The sequence below is a fragment of the Eurytemora carolleeae genome, unplaced genomic scaffold (assembly GCF_000591075.1).
Source record: "Eurytemora carolleeae unplaced genomic scaffold, Eaff_2.0 scaffold2201, whole genome shotgun sequence".
Taxonomy (NCBI): domain Eukaryota; kingdom Metazoa; phylum Arthropoda; class Copepoda; order Calanoida; family Temoridae; genus Eurytemora; species Eurytemora carolleeae.
This window is the reverse complement of record NW_019398087.1, coordinates 15-25036: the sequence shown is the minus strand read 5'-3', so window position 1 is coordinate 25036 and position 25022 is coordinate 15. Positions and strand designations below refer to the sequence as shown.

General features: G+C 32.1%; 1 protein-coding gene and 3 long non-coding RNA genes across 4 annotated transcripts; 1 reads left to right on the top strand and 3 right to left on the bottom strand.

The window, feature by feature from the left end:
• Positions 1-2944: 2944 nt before the first annotated feature.
• Positions 2945-4357, bottom strand: LOC111716775 (uncharacterized). The gene is made up of 2 exons (XR_002768594.1): positions 4189-4357; positions 2945-3166 (listed from the first exon to the last, which is right to left on the bottom strand). It is a non-coding gene; the product is annotated as an uncharacterized LOC111716775 (long non-coding RNA).
• A 3078-nt stretch (positions 4358-7435) lies between these two features.
• On the bottom strand, positions 7436-7944 carry LOC111716774 (uncharacterized). Its single transcript, XR_002768593.1, has 2 exons — positions 7763-7944; positions 7436-7622 (listed from the first exon to the last, which is right to left on the bottom strand). It is a non-coding gene; the product is annotated as an uncharacterized LOC111716774 (long non-coding RNA).
• Positions 7945-10038: 2094 nt separating this feature from the next.
• Positions 10039-10648, top strand: LOC111716777 (uncharacterized). The gene is made up of 2 exons (XR_002768595.1): positions 10039-10165; positions 10449-10648. It is a non-coding gene; the product is annotated as an uncharacterized LOC111716777 (long non-coding RNA).
• Positions 10649-19807: 9159 nt separating this feature from the next.
• LOC111716776 (kelch-like protein 12) lies at positions 19808-24565 on the bottom strand. The gene is made up of 5 exons (XM_023492262.1): positions 24413-24565; positions 23022-23087; positions 22716-22801; positions 20375-20432; positions 19808-19998 (listed from the first exon to the last, which is right to left on the bottom strand). The coding sequence occupies exons 1-5, from the start codon at positions 24514-24516 to the stop codon at positions 19896-19898; spliced, it is 417 nt and encodes a 138-aa protein (XP_023348030.1). The 5' UTR covers positions 24517-24565; the 3' UTR covers positions 19808-19895.
• Positions 24566-25022: the final 457 nt, after the last annotated feature.

Genomic DNA, 25022 nt, shown 5'->3' with positions numbered 1-25022 from the left:
AAGAATGAAAATAAAACAACAAAGTTTAGGATTTAGGGCCGGAACAAGAGACCATAAGAAAATAAAGAAAAATATAAGAAATCATGCCGACTGTGGCCCGTCTACAGTGGCCCTTAAAGTGTAAAGAACTATGGAATAAAGTCCAAATTAGTAGTACAGTTTAATTAGTAGTACAGTTTAATTAGTAGTACAGTTTAATTAGTAGTACAGTTTAATTATGACCATTATTCATTAGAACTGTCTACTGTGATCCAGAGATTTAGTCGACATAGTTTATGTTAGTCAACACACTGTCGCCTGGCGAGATATCACCTATGGCACCTAGTTTAGGGTGTGACAATTAGGCTTTGTTTTGATTTTAACAAAATTGCCTGGGGTAGGGCTCCTTGCATGTGCTCTGGGACTAGTAATTATAAATACAATATCAAATATTCATCCGTCCTGATACAACACACTGCAATTATATGCAATTTTTTATTTCAAATATTTAATTGCAAATACTTTCTAAAATCTGTGAACTATGGAATTTTCGCAAAAAGAAATTATATTAGGTTTTTAGAAGGTGATACACTATGTGCGTCCTCATTATCTTATTTATTTATTTCTTTGCTACCAAACAATATTTCGTCCACTACTTGCGTTCTCACTGTGCGTTTAAACTGTGCGTTTACACTGTGCGTTTACACTGTGCATTTACACTGTGCGTTTACACTGTACGTTTACACTGTGCGTTTACACTGTGCGTTTAAACTGTGCGTTTACACAGTGCGTTTACACTGTGAGACGCTGTGCGTTTATACTGTGCGTTTACACTGTGCACTTACACTGTGCGTTTACACTGTACGTTCATTGAGAACACTTATCCTAGTCTGCTAGTCTGCTAGTATTTTTTTTCGTTCACAATAACCTAGAGACAGAAGGCCATAGGAGTTACGCGCATTCTCTTGAGGCAGAAGGCCAAAGGAGTTACACGCATTCTCTCTCTCTTCCTGTAATTCAACACGGCATGCGCGTAGCTCCTTTGAGCTTCTGCCTCAGGATATTGTGAACGAAAACCCCATAAATTTTGAAAAGGCGACATCTAGTGTTTTAACTGTATTGCTATTAATCTATGCTTATATAAATCCATAAGATAAACAAATTAATAAACAATCCTTCTAAATAAGGATTCACATTACATTGAATTGAAAAATGTTCTTAATTTTGATTTTTTGCATAATTTTGAAATGAAAATTTGATCTTCAGATTGGGATAAAAAGATGTAGATAGATCGTATCGTGTATTAAATAGTTACAAAATACAATTTTGTTAAAGATGTTTTATATAAACAGCATTCTGTTTATAGTAACCATTGATTCCCAGAACAAAGAAATTAAGACATTAGAAAATTTAAGTTTGTGTCAAAAACTCAGTTTCTTTATGGCGATCTAGCTTTACCTATATTTTTTACACACATACCATGCATTACCAGGAAAACATCATAAAAAATGTTTATTCTTGGTTCTTGTAAATTCATATAAATCCCTCATACTATAGTTGCATTGGTATAAATAATTTAAAATTACAAGAAACGTCTAGTCTATTGATTACGATTGATCAAAAAAGAATAATGTTATCTTAAATTTGTCTCAAAGGACAAAAAAATATTAAGAAGAAGTTAGCATTGCGTGCAACACTCCCATTTTTTCATCTTCTATATATTTGGTTTACAATGATAAATTATTTTTTACGATTGTATTTAAAGGTGAGCTGAGCATGATTTAAATGATTAAGGTTTTTTCTGTTAAACTGTTAATAGTCCTGAAACTGTTAAATGTTTAACAGTTCATCAATCTTTAAATCTTTAAATCTTTAGATTCTGAAATATGGATTTATAGAAGACCTTATATTTGTATACAGTGAGAACCAGAGGACTGTGGAATAGAAAGACGACATTAAAGTCTGATTCTGTTTACACTGCACAATTGCTGTGTCACCTGTTCATTAAGTCATAAATTGAGTCCCAAAGTTGTCTTTCCATTCCAGATTTTTATGGTTATCAATATTAATAAATAAATATTGCAGATATCATTCTATATTTTAATAAATAGATTTGAAGAACTCGGATGGAATATTTGTTTAAAAGTAAATATTTTGTAAAACACGTGCAGTGCAGAGCTGGGAACTTTTGTATTGTGGATTTCGAGATCGATGCTTGATCTAGATCTTTTGTTAATTTTACAGATTAATTTACTCTGTATTCGATATCCTGCGCAGAGTGTCGTCTGTTGAAAACATAACACCAATCAGAAGCCAGAGAATTTTGCGTTCAACTAATGAAAGAAAACAGAAATTGTGGATATCTAAAATCAAGAGATCAAACAGCTTCTGCGTTTAATTCAAAAGTGTTTACTGTGGATATCGAGATTAATTATTTAAGTGATCCGACACAAAAGTTTCACCGCTCAGATGATAAAACTAATAAAATGAAACACTATTATTATTCAAAATGTAATCTGAAGTTAAAGCAGGCTTTTACAAAAGATAATCCATTCATTTCAGTTTTAATTTCTTTTCAATTATCCAACATTTTTTTTATCTTTTAATCATAAATTACAATATTTCAGAAGTATACAGTTAACAATAAGCACAAACATACTATACGGAATTTATACTGTCTGTTTCCTTATATTTATGATTTCCTACAACTGTAAAGTCGTTTCTCTCTTTGCCAAATCATTAAATAAGCCATTTAAAGACAATATTATGGACTTTAGACATAAATTAAATAAGAATTTTTTTATATTTTAAGAGTTTCAAGTCTTCAAAGTCTCATCCTTTTTGGGTAACCCTGTAGCAAAATACAAAAAATATATCTTGGAAATATAATTTAACGATACAAAAAGAATAATTATAAAGGAATAAAAAAATATAATAAAACCTACCGAGAAGGAATGAAAGAAAATGACATGAAAGTATTTATTTTTGTTAAAAATTATTCCAAGTCTTGAATAAAGTCCATCATCAAAACCTTTTCTTCTTTAAAGAAGCTTCAAGCTACTGGCAAGTTCTGCGTCTATTGAGCCATTGAGTATAAGAGATTCTTCTGGGTCGGGAATTTCCATTACGTGGATTAGTTTCAATGCACGCTAAATTCAAATTCTGACAACACTGTCCACTGAACCTTCTAAGAATAAAAGCGTATTTCAGTGGCGTTAGGTACTTACCCAAAGGCATTTTCCTAAGGGCGACTTCCCAATTGACGACTTCCCAATTGACAACTTCCCAAAGGTAAGGTTAGGCCTCTGAGGCGCCGCAGGCTATAATGGGGGCCGGGCGCAGTGGCTAGAACATACTGGAGGCCGAGCGCTGCGGCTAGAGCAGACTGGGGAAGTTGCTGCTTGGGAAATTGCACATAAGGGAAGTTGCCACTTTGGAAAATACCGTTGGGAATTTGCCTCTTAGGAAAAAGCCTTTGGGAAAGTACTTACATTTCAGTGTCTGAAAAAAAAATCATTAAATGTTACAGAATGGGTTTTAATGTTTCTGGAAAAGTGAGTACCAGAAAATATTTCAACATCTAAGCAATATTTAAATGTATTAAATGTTGTTAGAATGCAAATAGTATTGTATTTTAGTATTGTAGTATTGTAGTATTGTATTAATAAATCACTAATTTAGTAAAATGGGTCTCTTTACACTAAACACTTGTAAGTATAACTTGATGCTTAAAGTCGTCTTCCTATTTCAGAGTTTTCTGGTTATCATTGTATGATCTTCTAAATAATTTTTCTTCCAAAGATGGAACGGGAAAAATTAAAACTACAGTGATAATCAGAAAACTCCGGAATTGGAAGACGACTTTTAGAGTCAAGTTTTAACTTTAAAAAGTCTAATAAGCCTGGGAAATAGTAATTGTACAGTGTTAACACACAAATATCATTTAGTGATTTGGTAAGTGTCAAGTAAAACTATTTTCTTTGTAAGATCATCAAATACACTTAACTATTGCTAAAAAGTCATCTTCCTATTCTAGAGTTTTTTGGTCATCACTGTAGGTTGAATTTATTTATTACATTATTATGGTTTTAAAATCTTTCTAGATAAATGACACTGTTAAGAAAACAGAAGGAAAACTATACACTCTACATGATCAATATTAGATACAAAACGAAACATTAAATAAAATCTTTATTAGAATATTCTTACGTAGTGGCAGTAGGCAGTGAACATGCTGCTCCTCTGGTAAGGCACTGCTCGAAGGAGAAGAAGGACTGGGTTAAGTTGATGAGAAGTAGGATGGAGAAGATAAGAGATACAACCTTCATCTTGCAGTTGATCAGATCAGAATATACCTCTTTACACAGACTATAGTTTTCAATGTAAAGAACTAATAAAAAAATTTTATTACATAAAACTAATTTTAAATATGAGTGTGCAATAAAATTCAACATTAAATACTTTCAGATTTACAGATCATAAATCTTTTATTTTATTTTATTGATAAATGTAAAATTTTAGTTTTATTTTGCACATGCAAAACCAGCTGTGAATTGTTTCAAATACTATATTTTAAACTCATTATCATCTTCACATACTAGCTTGGGAACCCAGCGTTGCCCTGGTTACTCATAGTTACTCTCGTCTTATGTTAAAAAAAAGTCAAATTGTGGTGAAAGCACTCATAACCTCCCAAAAATACTCCAAAAAATTTAAAATGTCAGAAGCCTAGCATTTCGCAACGCAACCTTCCTCCCTTGATTAATGCATGATAATAATTTTAAGGACCATTTTAATTCTTCAAAATTCTTTAATTTGAAAAAAAATTATACACCAAAGTTCTCTGGCGGTTCATATTTATTCACCTTTTGAACGTGAAAAAAAAAGACTAAAAAGGGTAATTACCCCCCCCCCCCCTTCTTCAGATTCTTCGGGATAATTTCTCCACTTAGTACCTACTTGATTTTTCCTTTTTTCAACTTGCACAAAATAAAGCAGATGACTTCACAGGAGCCCCCATCTCCTTGCCACTCAAAAAAATTTGCTTATCCTTATATCTTTTCAGCTCTGATGTTTCAAACTATTAGATTATTTGAGTTATCATAAGGCATATTTTGAAATATCTAAGGTTTACAACTTTGGCGCAGAAAATCAGAGTTTTCAGCAAAGACTCAATTCCTTTTATTAATGAATTGTTTCCAAAACTACAGACACATTTTACCTACAGATTTGATAATTTAAAATAAAGCATTTTTTTTACCTGTATTGTTACTTTATTTACTTTAGACATGCCTATTTATGTGGAGGGGAAACAGAAATATTTTGCGTTTATAGAAACAACTAAAATAGTTTTAACCCCTCCAGAATGCTAAAAGGCATTATTATTATTAAATGAATTCCTGGCGCCAGAAAATCTTTTTTAGACTTTAACATTTTTGGTTTTTTGTGACATCATGAATAGAGTGATAATATCTATAAATTTTTATTTTTGGGAAATTTTTTTTTTTTTTTTTCCCCCCAATCATACCGAAAGAGCCAGATAGCAATGCATTTTTTTTCTGGAAACTAACACAAAATCTATGAAAACATATTTCACAAAGAGAATTTTTTAAATAGCTAAAAGGTTTCCTACTTTTACCCATTAAATAAAAGAATAAAAAAAGTTTAAAATCTAGATTTAGATTTGTTGATATTTATTTAACAAAAATAGGATTTACAAAAAAAACATTTTTTTTAAAGGAATTGAGTTTTTCCAACAAACCTGATGGTGTAAACCTTTGATATTTCAAACTAAGACTATTTGATCTTTAATTAATAGTTTGAAATATGAAAGATCTAAGAGAATGGGTTGCCAAGTTATAGGAATTAGAAAGTCAGAGTTTGTTGCAAATACTCATTTCCTTTATCAAGTTTGTGTTGCCTGTTGTATGTTACGTACATAGTTCTAACCACTACTGTATTCCATATTTCAGGACTACCATGCACGTGTCCCCCCTATCCGGAGTTCAATGACTTCCATGAAGATTCGGAAGATGCTGAAGATTTTGAGAGTTCTGAGGATGAACTGTCGGACGAGGTAATCATCATAGATCTCTCCTCTTCCGAAGATGAAGATGAAAATAACAACAATCGACAATGAAGTTGATTAGATTTAAGAAATTGTTGCCTCTATAATTATACATATATGTTAGTTGTAAGAATCGTAAAAATAGATGTATGTGTCTTTGAAAACTGATACAAACAATTGATTTGTGATTTATATTTTTGTACCTTTCCTTGCACTTGTCTTTAAAATAAATAACGTAAAAGGTTCTATTATACTAAATAAGGAGTGAAGAAATTTGAACAGGATCAAGCACTTGATTTCGAATAAAAGTTGAAATTATAATTCTTTTTATACAATTTGAAAGATTCAAATTTGATCAATTGAAAACAGTTACTGGGCTGATTTAGTCTGATAGATATTTAGTTTGCTCAGGTAATTGTTAGTTTACACTGAGAGAATATTGAGTCCTCTCACATTTTGAGATTTCTCACACTGTTAACTCCGACCTAGCTGAGGTCTCCCAAAAAAGATGTTTTTTTTTCAAACATTAAAATGTGTTATGTGTATAAAATTTCAGCAAAATCGATCGTTCTTTATTTTTGGAATGACCACTAATAGTATAGATAACTAGATGATATTCCAGGCTTCAGGCTAAATCTTGTCTGATATGCTTGAACTGTGAAACATGACGATATATATGGAGAAATAATTAAGTGTATTTGATGTTGGTAGTTGTTACAACACAAATAGCTTTAGCATTAAAATTTTCGGTATTCTGTGTACTGTATTATATATAGGACTGGGCGTTGTTCTCAGGGAGCGATCGTTCTTTTATGGGAACAAACGGAACGATACCATTGTTCAGAAAAAAAAACACAAAGAACACGATCTTAAAAATTTGGAATGATCTATAAAAGAATGAGCATGGAACGAACGGTCATGGTTGAAAAGAACAGTCTGAAATTGTTCAATCAAGAACGTGTTCTAAATCATCTAGAAATAATAGAAATGGGGGAACATTGTAGAGTTTTAATTCATCTGTATAATAGTAAACTCTGTCAGTTTGGTGGGGCTGGCCAATGACATTGTATACATCCCTCTCCCCCACTCAGTCCCTTCCCCCCCCCCACACATTCCTACCCGTTCCTTGGAATTGTTATCGATTAAGAACACAAAGAACGAAACAGAATGGGGATGAAACGATTGAAATAAGAACGAACAAGGAACGAACGATCTAGAGAAAGATCCTCGTTCTAGAATGAGGAACAAACGATTAAAAAAACAGGAACACGCCCAGTCCTATAGTTATAACATGTTTGTTGACAAGTTTCATCACTAGAAGATTAGGATGGGTAAGAACATCGTTTATTTAATGGTATACACAAATATAACAACAGTAAAAAATTTTAATTAATTTTCATTTTAAAAGTTTATTATTCTTTATAAACATTTTGATAAAAGTTAAGGATAAGATCTGCACACTCGAGGTATATCTCTGAATTCTGTATTGTTCAACATCCTACCATTAGGTCTATTTGGTGGGTTGGGGTCAACACAAACTAGGTTTAAGTTCTGACAGCACTGAGCACTCATAGGACTGAAAAAAAAACTTTGAATGCCCTATAAATATAGTATATCGTAAAAAAGTTTTTAGTTATATATCATAATCAAAATTCAATAAAAGTTACTGAAACTTATCACGATAAATGATAAAATTCTTAAAAATTATATTCTTACGTAGTAGCAGTTGGAAGCGAACATGCTGCTCCTCTGGTAAGGCATTGCTGGAAGAAAAAGAAGGATTGGGTTGAGTTGATGAGAAGAAGAACGGAGAAGATTAATGGAACAACCTTCATCTTGCTGCAGTTGATCAGATCAGAATACAACTTCAGACAGAGCTCACTGAGGTTAAGTTAACAGAACTTATAAAAGAGTTCAACATATAAACTATATTCGATTCTAATAACAGTCAGCAATAAATACTCTCAGATTTACAGGACCATAAATCATATTTTTATCATAAAGCACATGCAGATATGTACAGTTGCAAAAGATTTTTTACATACATAATAACAAACGCAAACACCCTTCCCCCTTTCCCAGCCTGTTTTGGGTGGGGCTGGAATTGTATTAACTCTTTCAAGCAGTTTTGTTGAGATCTTGAACAATGTTTTAGAGGCTTTGATATTATCTTACTGTAATCTAGAGGAACAAACTGAACACCATTTTAGTACCAAGTCCAACCGCCATGCTCATCGAGCGCTGCAACCAGGCCAGGGGGCGGCCATTACAGTTTGATTGAAAAAAGAATTCAGGTAGCAGTTAGTTTTTAAGATCTGAACATTCGTTTCTTTAACGATATTTTACGTTGTTTTTAAGTTACTGTTAGTTAACAATCTCAATTTTATCAACAATGTTACCGTAAGATATTCCACTGTTAACAGTGTTTTTGCAATTAGAAATTTAGAAATTGCACAAAGCGGAAAAATAAATGTTCGATAACAGTTGTTTGTAGTATAAACGGTGTTAATGGTTTGCCAAAACTTCAAAAGTTCATTAAAAAATCGTTAGCGGTTTATCAAATGGGATTTTTGACACAAGCCGTCACCAAATAAAAAAAATCCTTAAATTTTTACTATAAAAATACGGGGGATGAGGACGACATTTAAAAACGTCAAAATACAAAAAAAATATTTTTTTGTTTTGCAAGTTTCATGTAAAAAAGTTGCCGTTTTTTTAAAACCCAACCATTTAAAAGTTACCGGATTCTTCCTTTAATTTTCGAAAACCTCTGATTTGTTAACAGAATTTTGTCTGGCCCTAGTTTTGGGTTGAGGTCCATAAAAATCATAATTGTCCTCTGCGATACTTCCTAACCAAGCTACGTCGTTTTTGATGATAATATACGAGCATTTATTCACATCACATGGACAGATGCCAGAGCTTAAAAACAAGAAACAATTGTAAACTGAAATATGACATTAAGCCAAAACAGAATGAAGTTATATCTATTTTTGGAGATTGTTGAACTTTTGAATTGTTCTTTATTAGCTAAACACTCAGCAGTTTGTTACATCTTATATAATACACAGTATATCCAAGGAGAATTTGAGAAAAATTGATTAGTTTTTTTCAAGAGCATTTACGTTTTAGGCTGTAGATTATTAATATGATTTGGCAAATGCAAAAATTAAAAGTACAAATCTATTCCGAATATTACTTAGGAAAATTTGAAATGCATTCACTAATTTAAAATCCTCCACAATTTATGAAAACAAAGATGGGGGGGGGGTACATTTTTTTGTCTTGGTTCAAATAAGTATCTGTAAAGCTGGGCTTCCCTTCCTCTCTGATAAGTGATGAGTAACGAGGTTATAGTATAAAGAGTGATGGATGTATGCTAATCATTTATTAATTATACAGGCCATGTACTCCACTTCCAAAGGGCAATCTGTATATTACAGTACATTTCTGAAAAACATATTTAATTTCTGAAAATATTTAGTTAGAAGAATTTGTTTACCATTTGACTATTGCAATCCACTGCTCTTTTATCGTGTGCAGGATTACATTTTCACAGGAAGACGTAATATTACAGTCTTTTACAGAGCAATATTTCATGGTTAATTAACGGTTCTGAGAAAACTGAGTAAAGTTCAAGATACAAAACCTCCTCATACACTTTTACTCTGAAAGCAAACTGCATATTTGATGTTTGTACTGTATGAATAGGCCATAATCTCTTAATATCCTTGATCAGTAAACTGTCCGAAGTATACACTTGGGCTAATACAGACAGACATGTAGTTAAGATCCAGGCCCCTTAGCCTGCTCTTAAAAATTAAAATTATTTCTCTGTAAATGTGAGTCTATTTACTGCTGAATATTTTATGGCATGCGGAAATGATATGATGTAAAATAAAAATTCTTTCTCAATTAAACATTTTATTTGTTTTGTTTCTCATAAAAGCTGAAGTATCTTTTACTGAAATTGTATTCTGATCTGATGAACTGCAGGATGAAGGTTGTATCTCAAATCCTCTCCGTTCTTATCCTAATCAATTCAACACAATCCTTCTTATTCAACTTCCAGGAGTGTCGTACTGCAGGAGCTCCATGTTCTGTACCTACTGCTAATACGTAAGAATTTTATATCAAAATTCATTTATAGACAAAATATGGAGGGGGAGAGGTTACGACAACTAAGTGTGCATTTCTTTGTTGCTCTTTTTCTTCAATATTTTCTCGACATTTAAAAAAAAACTAAAACAAAACGACATTTATTTAATTTTGTGAGATTTTCAGAATAATTTTACTTCTAGGAAAAAATCACTTATTGGTGATAAGTTACTCATTTAAGAAACCTTTATTAAATCATTTGAATATTATTTATACAATAAAAATTACATACTTGATAATTTAGACCGTTCAGTGGACAGTGCTGTCAGAATCTAGATCTAAGATGTTTAATAACAGATAACAACATTGTCCCGACTACAACTGGTAGTTACAACGAATGGGTAACAGCACGGACATGCCAGTGATTTTCTAGAAGATGGAAGATATTGATTTAATTGATAATTGAAAATTAATAAATTCAAATAATAATAAGAGCAACCCTAAGTTTCTAAGGCTTTTCTGGGATATTGTCGTTTTCAGGTTGGTTGCGTTTTTGCTGAATATGATCTGTTTAAACCTACAATTTTTATACAAAATTTTATATTTATAAATTTTTGTTTAAATTTGACACATTTTTATATCAATTTCTCGAGACAGGAACATTAGATAGAACTCTCATGGGTCTCGATCAACTCCTAAAATGCTTAGGTTTCTGCCTATACCTCCTTTAACTTTTCCTTTAAAGTCACTTTAAGCCACAACAGTTGTCACATCTGACATCTACAAGTAGTAAATACCTCACTTAGAGTGAAAAACAGTTAAATTGTTAAATTGAATGTGTTGACTCAACAGAATAGGTTACACTACAAATTGGGGTAGATGTGATATACAGTAATTACGGTGTTACATACCATATTGTTCTAGTTCTGCGCAAACCTTTCAATCAGCACTTTTAGGCAGCATTGATAAGTTGGTAAAGTGGTACTTAATGGCTACAAACAGACACAACTTGGTGATGCCAACTAGGGATTAGCTAATTCAGAGATAAACATGCAAATTCTTTGGGGGGGGGGGGATGATTCGAGGGAGTCAAATGAATACGGAGAAAATGCAGGGAAATAATTAATAAACAGTTTACTATACAGTGTCAGAATCTAAAGACGGTCGTAAGTGACAATTGTCTTTGAACATGGGGATCAGGAACTAGTGTGGTGGTTTGAATGACAGTAATAGATGATTTTAAAGATAGGTTTATTCTCTTTTCTATATTTTACTCTAAACTTCCCACAATTTATCAAATCCTTCTAAACTGTCGTCTTCGCTCCATATAACTCTTGTTAATCCTTATATTTCTCTGTTTTAGTACTCTGCGACCTTTAACTATCATTATTCTCCCAATATTCCCAACTTCTTACATAACAAGTCTAAACTAAGTTTTCTGGTAAATTTTACATCTGTAATAGAATTCGTTCTTCATCTATTAATACTAACCCTCTATATCAAAGGTCGTCTTACTTATCTGAAATCTAATCTATCCCCCTTATCATGATTTTTTTTTANTCAACTCTAATCTATCCCCCTTACTTCTCTCAACTCTAATCTATCCCCCTTACTTCTCTCAACTCTAATCTATCCCCCTTACTTATCTCAACTCTAATCTATCCCCCTTACTTCTCTCAACTCTAATCTATCCCCCTTACTTATCTCAACTCTAATCTATTCCCCTTACTTATCTAAACTCTAATTTATCCCCCTTAGCCTGATTTTACTTATCCCAAATTATTCTATCAGTATCTTTAATCCCAACTACTAATTTATCATTGCTTTTGTATTAAAAACTTCTCCCAAGTTTATCTTTTCCTATTCCCAATAATTCTTGACTCTATAACCAACATGCCAAGTCTTCCTACTTCCCAATAATTAATCATTTCCAACCAAACTTTTACCTAACCATTCTTCCTCTAAAATAGATTTTATCCTTTTTCCCAATCTGCTTTGCATATTCCTAATTAGTCATTATCTTGCTTATACCTTATTCCCAATTTATCCATACTTTTTAAATCTTCCTTATTTAACTCCCAATTCATTGGATCAATTCCCAATTGTTATTAAATCAATTTCTACTACTAAGTCTAATTTTTTTTATAGTTCCCAATTCACCTAACTTATTCCCAATCAATTCCTTACATTACAGCTACTCCAAAGTCTATCATTTTATCCCAACTATTTATGGTTTTTAGACTCCCAACTTAAGTTTCCTAGATACTTTTGTTTACCTTCATTCTTACCTTAAATATTTCCTTATCCCAATCTCATGATCATTCGTTTGTAAATTAGAACTTAAACATGAAAATATTCAAGGTATTTAATTGCAAATACAATATTAGACTTGAAAAACATTGTAGTAAAAAAGTAAACGATAGTTGACATTTAAGCCACACGAAAAAAGATGATGCTTTTTAAGGTTTCACTTCACCTACACTAACACTGCTAAAACACTTTTAAATGCACCCTGTAGCTAGATAAAGAAGTTAACATGTCTGGTAAGAAGAATTCCAGTTTACACTTCAGAACATCTATTGTAGTTCAACCCCCTTTACTTATCTAGAATGTTCTTCCAGTTATGAGAATCGAACTGGTATCTTCAGATATTTGGTTTTATATTGGTATACAGTTACACAGGTTGGACAAACCAGGCTTACAGGGGATGTTTACATCTTACAATCCAAGGGTTAAAGGTGTGTAGTGCTTATATTATTTATTCTATGTTGTGCTAATTGTTTGATAAGATGAAAACTTTTGAACGATTGATTCCTAATGATGATCAACCTCAGTTACAGCTAAAAACCAGGGTTCAAGCAATCTTCATGGGTGATAATCAAGCCAGTCGGTATGTGACGTTCACACACTGAGATCAAGGATCTATTCCTTCTCTTCGAATCAAAGCTACAAGATTGGCCTCAGCTATAAATTGATAGCAGATATAAAACATACCACCAAAAAAAAACTAAACTAACGGCCACATAATATAGTGAAATTAACATATAAAAATATATATATATAGAAATATAATATATGCATAATGATAAAAATAAATCCAGTTTTTTACAGAATGTAGTCAAATTTAGTGAATATATCATTAAGGCATCCACTATAAATTGAGACTTTAGGAAAAACACTTTTAAATACTCAGGTTAAAATTTACACTGGCTGGGTGATTGGATTTTGACTTGGGACAAATTTCATGAGAAAAACTAGCTCCAAAGGCAGTCTCTGTGCATGTATAAAAATATTTTTTCCAGTATGGCCCTTAACTTTCAGGTGAAAATGGGGGTGGGACATAACACATGTTGATGAAATATGATATCCTCATGAAACTGAAGGTAGTCTTGGCGTTGTGTCTTGGAAGACCTCTTCAAGACCTCCAACAGATGTGGGTCAAATATGGAGGGAACAAGCTAAATTGGGGATTGGGGTAAGGAGTCTTATTTTTACTAGACACAAGACACTTCAAGACGCAGGGGATAACAGAGAACACGTCTGAAAAGGGGGATGGGGAGCAGGATATCCAAATATTTAAATGGTTATTTCTCACATTACAGAATATTTGATGAAATTTGACACTTTTTGGAAAATGGAAGGTCTTGGGGAGTCTTGAGGGCGCCCTACACCTTGTCCAGGATGTCCTCGTTCTGATAGGATTGTACATCTGTAGGAAATTTTTTTTTGATGAACGGGGGGGGACTTTATATCAAAAGACATATTTTTATCCTCATTATTACGTCATACCCAAAAATTCAGCATATAACTTGCTGAGGAAATTATTATTTTTGAAAGGTGGAAATATTTTTCAAGAATGGAACTGAGTTTTTGCCACAAACTCGAATGATTTAATCCCTATTTCTTTAAAACCTTTTATATTTCAAACTTACAACTCTGATATATAATCAACAAATATTCATTCTAAACCAAGTAAAGCCTAAATGGTATGAAAGATACAATGTTCTGTAATATTAGTAAAAATAATCAAAAGCTCTCGTTCACCCCTGGTTATTTCCATAAATTCTAAAAATTGTTATAGCAATGAAAATATCCCGCCAATTTTTCTATTGGTTTTGCTAATTGTTACCGGGTGTCCCAATAAACATGGAAATTAGTGATGACTTTTATATCGTCTTCGATCCATGCGGCATTTTTTCTTGAACACAATTATTGCAGTATTCCAGCTTAAAGGGACAGTAAAGGAAAAATGAAAGGGGGTATAGGCTAAAAGCTAATCACTTTAGCTTTTCATCGAGACCCTTGAGACGCCTATCTGAAGTTCCTAACTCGAGAGTTGATATAAAGCTGTTTCAAACTTGTACGAAAATGCATATATATACAATTTCGTATAGAAATAGTTGGTTTAAACAGACCATGCTCAGAAAAACAGCAACCAATCTGAAAAAGATGATATCCCAGAGAAAGCTAATTGTAATTTAGGTTTACTTTTATATTTGTTGTTTCTATTTTCAATAGATTTCATTCATAATATCATTTTTACGTCCGTATTACTTGACCAGAAATTCCACCAATGGCAGTGCAGTAAAGTGGTCACGTGATACAGGCGGAGACACGTGACCAGTATACTGTTCTGCCATTGGTGATAGTTCTGGTCACGTGATTTAAGTTTCAGATTTTCAAAATTTTACATATATGAATTTTCGTATAATTATAACACAGTTTTATATCAATTTCTCGAGACAGGAACATCAGATAAAACTTTCATGGGTTGCGATCAAGAGCTAAAGTGATTAGCTTTCAGCCTATACCCCCTTTTATTTTTCCTTTACTGTCCCTTTAAACATTTAAAATCAAAAACGGCTGGTCTTGAGATTTTCAAAATGTGGTCTATTTTTGTATCTTCAAAATTGACGGAGATATTGCGAAATTTGTATAAAGGAATTGAGTCTTTTGCTTCAAATCCCAATTTTCTAATACCTGAATCTCTACAACCAGATGATGTAAACCTTTGATATTTCAAACTTAAATTGTTTTATCCATCAGAATTCACAGTTTATAATATCTAAAGTCTAGGACATTTGGTTGTAAAGATATAGAGATTATATTATCAGAGTTTGTAACAAAAATTCAATTCCTTTCAATTTATTTATTAAATCAAAATTGTCTTAATATCAAATATCTTCGTGTTTTTAAGTTACAAGAAAGGTCTATATACAGTTTTTAAGTTACAAGAAAGGTCTATACAGTTTTTAAGTTACAAGAAAGGTCTATACAGTTTTTAAGTTACAAGAAAGGTCTATACAGTTTTTAAGTTACAAGAAAGGTCTATACCACTTTATGAAAAGCTTGTCAGACATACAGCCTCGTTTTTGTTTTACTTTCTTTGCCATGCATTAAATATAAGAAATCAAAGACGACTTTCAAGTCGTCTCTTAATTCCCATCTTTATTGGGACACCCTGTACATTTAAAGATGCAAGAAACTAGTCTTGTATGAAATGTGTTCTTTAAGAATTATGCTTTTTTAAAGAGGTTCTTCTAGGTCTCAGTCCTGTAACTTCTATTCAATCAACCTTCTCCCTGAGGTTTTTTATTGTTGCAAAAAAGTCGTCAAACCGAAAATTCGTCTTCAGATAGTGGATGAGGATAAACTACTGTAATGATGAAATTAACACTTAAACTCTCATAAAAGATTTGCTAAACTCAAATCTTCATCTTCACTTTTTTGTGTGTAAAAAGTAAAAAGACACACTTTAGGTACAGGAATATTAAACTGTTTTCTAACAACGTGCATTGGTTCCAATTGCCATTTAAAATGTTTGTAACTTTTGGATTTTTAAAAATTCAAAATGTCTTTTTTTCTTTGTTAAAACGTTAGAAAGCTTTTAAGATTTCAAAACTTACAACTAAAACTTACTCTACCGTTTTTACAAAGAAATAAAAGTTCATTGAGTTTCTTTTTATTTTTTTATTTTTCCATTTTTCCTTTTTAAAATATGGAAAATACAAAGTTTTCGATTTACTACCGTTTTTGCAAATATTTAAAAACCTCTGAACTTATTTTCTAAAAACACGACAACTCTCACAACTCTCACATTGTTAATTTATTTGAATTAAAGGTCCATTTAAATTTAACGATATCTCGGTTGGACTATTTTTGTCTAATATAGATTGGGGGTTGCCCTTAGAGTTGAGATTGGGGAGTGTGATACATGTCCCTCGTCCAACTTTACAAGGCCTGCTCATTAAAATAAAATAGACCTCTAACCTTAATGGTTAGGGTGTAAGGAAGGATTTTTAAAAAGTTCAAAAAGTATGTAAAACAAGCTTTCAAAATTAGTTATTTTTACTTATAACAAATAATTAATTAATAAAAAAAGTTATTAAATATTTCTGATTTGCCCCAACGAGCACGAAGCGTTTTCGTCGAACTTGATGGGGACGCTCGTTGTGGGTGACTCCTACACCCCTTGCATTATAGGCGGCGGAGGAAAATGTGTGCCCGTCTTTAGGCAACACAACACATAGTCTCTTAAGCTTGAAGTTAAGCTTATATAGTCCCTTTAACTTGAAGTTAAGCTTATATAGTCTCTTTAACTTGAAGTTAAGCTTACATAGTCTCTTTAACTTGAAGTTAAGCTTATATAGTCTCTTTAACTTGAAGTTAAGCTTATATAGTCTCTTTAACTTGAAGTTAAGCTTATATAGTCTCTGCAACTTGAAGTTAAGCTTATATAGTCTCTTTAACTTGAAGTTAAGCTTATATAGTCTCTTTAACTTTAAGTTGATCTTACATAGTCTCTTTAACTTGAAGTTAAGCTTATATAGTCTCTTTAACTTGAAGTTAAGCTTACATAGTCTCTGTAACTTGAAGTTAAGCTTATATAGTCTCTTTAACTTGAAGTTAAGCTTATATAGTCTCTTTAACTTGAAGTTAAGCTTATATAGTCTCTGCAACTTGAAGTTAAGCTTATATAGTCTCTTTAACTTGAAGTTAAGCTTATATAGTCCCTTTAACTTGAAGTTAATCTTACATAGTCTCTTAAGCTTGAAGTTGAGCTTATATAGTCCCTTTAACTTAAAGTTAAGCTTATATAGTCCCTTTAACTTAAAGTTAAGCTTATATAGTCTCTGCAACTTGAAGTTAAGCTTACATAGTCTCTTTAATTTGAAGTTGAGCTTATATAGTACCTTTAACTTAAAGTTACGCTTATATAGTCTCTTTAACTTGAAGTTAAGCTTATATAGTCTCTTTAACTTTAAGTTAATCTTACATAGTCTCTTTAACTTGATAGTCTCTTTAACTTGAAGTTAAGCTTATATAGTCAAAATAAGAAACATGACAGGTAATTAATCAAAGTGAACAAGTGTGCTAACTTAATTGTTTTCATAATTGTCTTTGCTGTGTTTTAAAATAAGAACAGATTCTTGCTGTATATAGTTAAACTAATGTATGTACGTTTTGGTGCAAAAAATCTTTGAAATTACATTGCTTAAAAACATGGTGGACTTTTTGTAAGAAATAAGAAATGACAGTTGGTAAATAGTTTTGAATGTCTTCTTCCATATACTGTATTAGATGTGAAAGACTTTTTGCAGTTCATTAAGTTTTTAAAAATCTTTTGCTCAAATATTTTTTTCTATGAAATCAATTTTACTACAGTGTGTCCAAAGAAAATCAATAAAACTGTTCAAACGTTTGATATTTCCGTCATTTTTAAAGATACTAAGAAGGTAGACCACATTTTGGAAAGCTCAATAGGCTTTAAATCTTTTTGTTATGCACTTAATGTCATTTATCAACCATCGGAAATCAAAGACGATATTCATGTCGTCACTTAATTCCCATGTTTATTGGGACACCGTGTATAGTAATACTCCCATGAAATATTTTTATTATTCTCTGTGGAATGAAACAACTTAACAAATTATGGAAGAAGACATTTGCATTGATTCTAGATGGAAAGGAAATGAGTTTTTGTCACAAATTCTAATACCTATATCTTTGCAACCCAATGTCGTACACCTTTGATATTTCAAGCTATGAATTCTGTTGGACCAAATGATATAGCTTTGAAATATCAAAGATTTACGCTATCAGGTAGCAAAGATGTAGGGATTAGAAAATTAAACTTTGAGGGAAAGACTGGACTCCTTTAAATAAATGAAAAGTTCAGTATTTAAAATAAATTTGTTCATTAAAACTCTGCAATACTTTAAAGATCTCTGTGTATTTAAGTGAATATGTAACTTTAATTCTGTTCCTCTTTAATAAAACGTTATTTTTGTGTAATGTAAAATAAAACCTTGATGCGAAAATATCTGAAAATAGTTAAAAGGTCAATAATGGCCCAAAAAACTGGGGCTACTTAAGAAAATGAAAAAAAAAAACGAAAAACTGCTAATATAACTGCTTCTCCAAATGGTCAAAATATGCCCACCTCCCCCCCCCCCATAGAATTAAAAATGCTCTCCAGTCTTTACATATTGTTCTCGTTCATAATACTTTCGCTTTTTTAAAACTCTATATTTAATTGAAGATCAACACAACACATTATTAAATACATTTTTCACATGTTTGTCTATACATGACATTCTTTTTTATTCTAAAATCCTATTCCTTCGGGATTTAACTTAAAAAGTATTGTTCTGAGGCTGCTCAAATTTTTTACTTTTTACAAAGAAATTTTGAATAGATGCCTTTAAAGAGAATTTGCACATTTTCAGTTGTTCTTGAATACACACTTACTACAATATTTTTGCCATTTCAAATTCTTCAGATTTTAGTTTTTCAAAATTTTTAGCTAAATAATTAACTTAATTTCGCAATAAATATTTAAATATTTAACAATTATTAAAGTAGTCCTGGAGAGAGGAGACGTCATTAGGAATAGGGTTGGTTTATATATTGCCAATTTAACAAAATTAACACAACAAAGAGTCAAAGATTATTATTATTAAGATTCTGGGGTGTGTACTTACGAACTATAGATTAAAATTTAAGCTGCTAAAAACTACTAAATACACTTATAAAAAGAAATTGTATTTTAAAGGGACAGTACGCCTAATTTCAAGTGACCCTCCATGCAATGCAATGCAAAATATATTAAAATTATCAGATTTATCAACGACAATATCTTCCACAATGTTGGATGTCATTTTTAGATGAAGCCGAAGGGTCACTAATAAACGTTTACAGTCCAATTAACCCTATCCCAGTTGGGCTATTTTTTATAATATAGATGGGGGGGGTGTGTTTTCCCCCCAACCCCCACTATGCCCCCCCCCCCATCATTGATTTGCGGGAGTGCGATACTTGTCCTTAGTCTAACTTTTCAAGGAGACCTCTAACTTTAACGGTTACAGGGGGCAAGGGAGGATATAAAAAAGTTCAAAAAGTACGTCGGAAAAATGTTCTAAAAATAATTATTTTTTATTTTGACAAATATTAAAATGTGACACATGTTAATACATCCATTTCAAGGCCTTTTCAAATGATATAAATATTAGCCCTGAAGCTTAATTAATAAGTTGAAAATAGATAAAAAATAAATTGAAACATCGACCCGCTGCATAACAATTTGATAACATTTGTTAACAACTATGATGTTGAAAAAGCAAAGTTCTAATGTAAGCCGATTTTAAGTTATTTAGTTATATATATATATATATATAATCTAATTTGAAATTTAAATTTTAATCAACGTGAAATGTTGCATATGTAATCATTCATAAAACCCTTTTCTATTTTAGACTGGACATTTTGCACCAACCAAAACTCCTTGATAAAAATCTTTTGTAAGAGTATCTTTGGAGTTCTCCCAGGATATTCCGTTGTAAACTTCAATTGACCTAGGATGAGAGATAGGCATCATTTTTTTCAACGAATAAAATTTTTTTTTGTGAAAAAGAGTGTCGATGGACGAATGAAATGGATCGTTCAGAGAAATAAAAAAGGGATCGTTTTTAAAAAAAACTGATTTAAAATGTTTCAAACAAACTTGAAAAAACGATCGGGTTTTTACTGAACGAACGATTTTTTTAAACAAACTATTTATAAAACGATAGTTTTTAACTGAACAAATGATTTTTTGGAAAAAAATTTAAAAAAAATCTATAGTTTTTTTAGTTAACGAACTATTCTATTGAGATAACGATTTTTTTGAACGATTAAAAAACCGAACGATGAACGAACGAAATAAAAAAAGTCGAACATGTCCATCTCTACCTAGGATCGGTGCCATACCCTCCAAACACAGTAAGTTGGTTATCATACACAAAAATCCCTGAAAATAGGGTTTCCATTATTTTCCAGGTTTTTTGAACTTATTTTGGCCTAATTAAACTTTTCCTGAGGATGGTAAGAATTATTAAATGTTAAAGCAATTGGAAATTATTAGAGGAACCTTTCTTACACAAATTAAGATTAAATCTACTAGAAGCTTCAAAGAGCTGGGTGAGGAAGGGAAGGCAACCTTTCCCGCACAGCTTCCGCATCTCATTTTACCTATTTACGGCAGTATACGTCCCATAGGGCTTCCAAACCTCCCCCAAACAGTCTACCGGGAATGATCTTCCATTTATAATCGCCATTTTATACTTAAAATGGGACTAATCTGGTTATTTAAGCACGGTAGTCCATTCATAGAATCCCTAACATTTTCATAATATTTCTATTTCTTTTTTACAATCAAAGTATGGACTGGAAAAATACAAAACTTTATAGATTTTGTTTAATATCGCGTTTCAGTTCAACCCGTTGTATAAATTTACGTTTGTGATTGGTTAGGTTTTCTGAGTCTCAACTCTGATTGGTTACGTTGATATGTTACCTCACAACTTTTTCTACCTGCAGACAAAACACATAGTATTTTTATTCAGGGGCGGATTTAACCATTATCTCGAGTGGGGGTCCATAATTGCGCGCCAAAAAAAAATTTCGGGCCCCTTCTAAAAATTGAACAAAAAGCATTGAATTCCTATTTCTTGTTAAAAAAATATATAAGTTTACAAACTCCAGTTCTCACACTTTAACTTAAATTCTAGTTCTCCTACTTTCTATCTGTAACCTCCAGTTCTCCTACTTTCTATCTGTAAACTCTAGTTTCTCCCACTTTCTATCTGTAAACTGCAGTTCTCCTATTTTCTATCTGTAAAATCTAGTTCTCCTACTTTCTATCGGTAAACTCCAGTTCTCCCAATTTCTCTCTGTAAACTCCAGTTCTCCTATTTTCTATCTGTAAAATCTAGTTCTCCTACTTTCTATCTGTAAACTCCAGTTCTCCCAATTTCCCTCTGTAAACTCCAGTTCTCCTATTTTCTCTCTGTAAAATCTAGTTCTCCTACTTTCTATCTGTAAACTCCAGTTCTCCTACTTTCTCTCTGTAAACTCCAGTTCTCCTATTTTCTCTCTGTAAAATCTAGTTCTCCTACTTTCTATCTGTAAACTCCAGTTCTTCTACTTTCTATCTGTAAACTCCAGTTCTCCTACTTTCTATCTGTAAATATTTGTTGATAAAAAAATCTAAAATTTAAAGCTATTTTCTCCCTGATCTTTGATTGTAAAAATGAGAAAAAAAATATTTTGGAAATATTAAGTATCCTTATAGATGGACTACCGTGCTGAGTCCAGTTCTAAGTAGAAATTGACGATTGTAAAGGGAGGATCATTATGGAAGAATAGGTAAAATGAGGTTCGGAAGCTATATGGAGGATGTTGCCTGGCTGGGGTGTGACTTGCTGAATATAGTTCACGGGATGATTATTTCAGATTAATTCCATATGGAATAATGTTCGCTAAACTTTTTTAAAAATGCCACACCAAGCTCTGTATATTTGTTGACCCTAAACAATGAACACTTCGTTGTAAAGTCGTCTTTGAAAGCCACAGCCAAACCAAACAATTTCAACCCTCCCCCCTTTCCTCTCTCTGACGGAGTTATAAACAAACCTCACGTGTAGTGATTCTATTTCAAAAAGTTAAACAAAAGAATAATTTCATATAAAAATTGTGATTTTCGTTGATATATAAAGAGATTTCATTATTATCGATTTTTGAGATGGTTTGTTCTGTTTGTGTATCAGCTGCAGTAATCGAGACCAATAGTGAGGGAAAATAAATACCCTTAGCTACCAACTCAGCTGCATTGTTTATTGTTCAATTTCGAGATCCAAGTTTTCCTGGGGCCAACAATATTATTTAAGGATGAGATTTATTTGAAAATCAATTAGGAAAGGTTTCGCCGGTAATTGCCAAAAGTTTATAATTGTTTATAATTCTGAACAGCTTCAGGAAAGGTTCAGCAACACCTTTACAGTGTAGTGTTTCCAGCGAAAGAAAACTTTTGCAAAATATTTGAAATTTCACAAAAATTTTCTGTTGTATTTAACAAACTCTTTTTTCTCTTGAAAATGAACTTTGCAAAAAGAAGCATAAACTATGTGGAATTTTGCATTAATCTGTTTCGCAAAAAAAGCAAAATATTTGAAAAACAATAAATGTGAAATTTCCCCCAAAAAATATTCGCATTTCTTTTTCGCGGAACAGATTAATGAGTAATTAATGCTACCTGGAAATTCTCGCTCATTATTCATCTTGCTGATTATTCTCCATACATTTGTTTTGAGGTCAAAAACCTCCACATCAGAAAGACGGCTAAATACCATTACAATTTTAATGTTCTTTTAGAAGTAGGGTTTCCAACGCCAGTGGATTGTACTTGCTCGCAATTGCGCATGCCATGTAATTTCCGTGCAATTTCGCACAATTCCGCGCAAAATGAGAACATTTGAGTGCTATTCTGCACTGTAGTGCGCGGAATTCTCATTGGAAACCCTATTTAAAAGTAAAAAATAACCCTGCCATATTTATTTACCTTCCTGCATTGTATCCACCCGCTACATAAACTTCTTCGTTGTACATAATACATCCAGGCCCAGATCTTAACAATTTAAAGTTAGTATTTACAAATCAAGTCGAAGTCAGTTTCGAAAATAAATCTATAAATATGCCACATGAAGCGCTAGGAATAAAATTACATTTGTACTGTTTAACTGTGTTCCTGTCCGGTCTGACTTGGCGTAGAACCGATCCAGCCCAGCCAGGCCCGACCCGTCTCAGCCAGAAATGTTTCCAACTTTGAGATGAAACTTTAACCCATTATTAGTGGACTTAATGCTTAATTCTCAATAGAGAGTGGGATGAGATTGATTTTTCAAAATTTTATGTTCTTTCTATGCGTATAATTAGTTTTGTTATATATGTTGAACTCGAGTAGGTGAATACAAAATCTAAACACTGTAATGGTTTTTTGAAAATATCTTTTAAATGAAGATAGATATATTTGTTAACCCTAAACATTGAGTTCTCTGTTGTAAAGTAGTCTTTGACTTAGATTTTCTCTTGGAGCCAGACCAAACCAAACTTAACCTCTCAGATAGTATGAACAACTTCATGTGCAGTGATACAGTTCAAAAAGTTAAACAAAAGAATAATATTTATAAAAAATAGTGATTTACATTTAAAATCAATTGCCATTTTATTTCAAAGGTTAAAACCGTCATTTAAGTACTGTTTAAATCCAATTTGCCCCTGTCTTCCTGATAATAGATCGTAAGCATTTTTTTTCATTATAAACATTAATTTCACAATATGTAACCATATTAATTAAATGTATTTTTTCAGGAAATAAAGAGATTTTCATTATTATCGATTTGGGGTGACGGTTTATGTGTTGAATGTTCCGAAGCTGCAGTTAATCGGGATCATTAGTTTGGGGAAAAAATACCCCTCGAGTTCCATCCCTGGTAGATTACTGTCCAGTTTCTTATTATCCTTTTTTCCAAGCATCTCCTTTCCTTTGAGTTCTACAATATTACTTTGGGTGGGGTAAGATAATTTTTAGTAAACAGGCAGCCCAACCTTTTAGAATCTTAACTCCAATCATAAAATGCAGTCATTAAATCAGCGAACTGGATCTAAAAATTGTAATTTTTTCATGTGGTGTACTTATAGATGTATTTTCGAAACTGAGGAGCAATAAAGAAAGCTTTAACAATATTGTACACCATAGGGCCTTTAACTGAGATCAATATGCTTATTTCTAAGAAATAAACAATTTAATTTTAGGCTTTTTTTGTCTGATTACGAATTGAGGTGGTGGAGCTTCATGGCAATATGGATGGCCATCAGCCAGGAATATATTCTTAATTTTTTGAAAATAAACAACAGCAATTTTGTCACCAATAATCTTGCACAGATACATACCTTCTATACGACAAGTTTGGAGCTGCTGTTAAAACGCCTTCTATATCATATTTTTCCACGTTAAGAAGCCAAGTACCTCCCTGTTTTCCTCCTGCCAGTATCATCTCAGTTTCACTAAATACATATTTATCTCTTTGCCGATTGGGTCTAAATTTTGTGTGGGACTTCACAGGACCCAAAGAAAGGTTTATACTTTTTAAGTGCTCAGAATTACAAAAGTTGTCTAAACAAATTTTTGACTTTCGTAAAATTCTGAAAATTCACGAAAATAAATTTGTAAGTCCGCAAAACTTGTTATTATTGTTTCATCAAAGGAAATGCTGAAAGATTAAGCAAAGTTCAAAATTTGAAATAGAAATAGGCTAGCAACTTTAAAAAACTGTATTCAGAGCAGTTTGTGCAAACAGTTACAACATCTTTTGAATGGTCAAAACTAAAGCTATTATGACAAATTTCCAGAAAATTATTAATCTTCTTGAAAATTGGTTTCTCCTGTTATATCATTGTTAACCCTATTCCTGCTGGGGGGGGTCAATTTGACCCCCCCCTGTAGTTTTTTTTACATAACTCAAAAAGTATTGGTCTGAGGCTGTTGAAATTTTCTGACTTT

Excerpts from the sequence above, each read along its gene's own strand:
- LOC111716776 (XM_023492262.1), bottom strand. The coding sequence starts at position 24,516 with ATGATACTGGCAGGAGGAAAACAGGGAGGTACTTGGCTTCTTAACGTG. Across the intron at positions 23,088-24,412 it reads CCAAACTTGTCGTATAGAAG|ATCTGGGCCTGGATGTATTA; the intron begins GTATGTATCTGT and ends TAAATTGTTAAG. Across the intron at positions 22,802-23,021 it reads GGTGGATACAATGCAGGAAG|CCGTCTTTCTGATGTGGAGG; the intron begins GTAAATAAATAT and ends AATGGTATTTAG.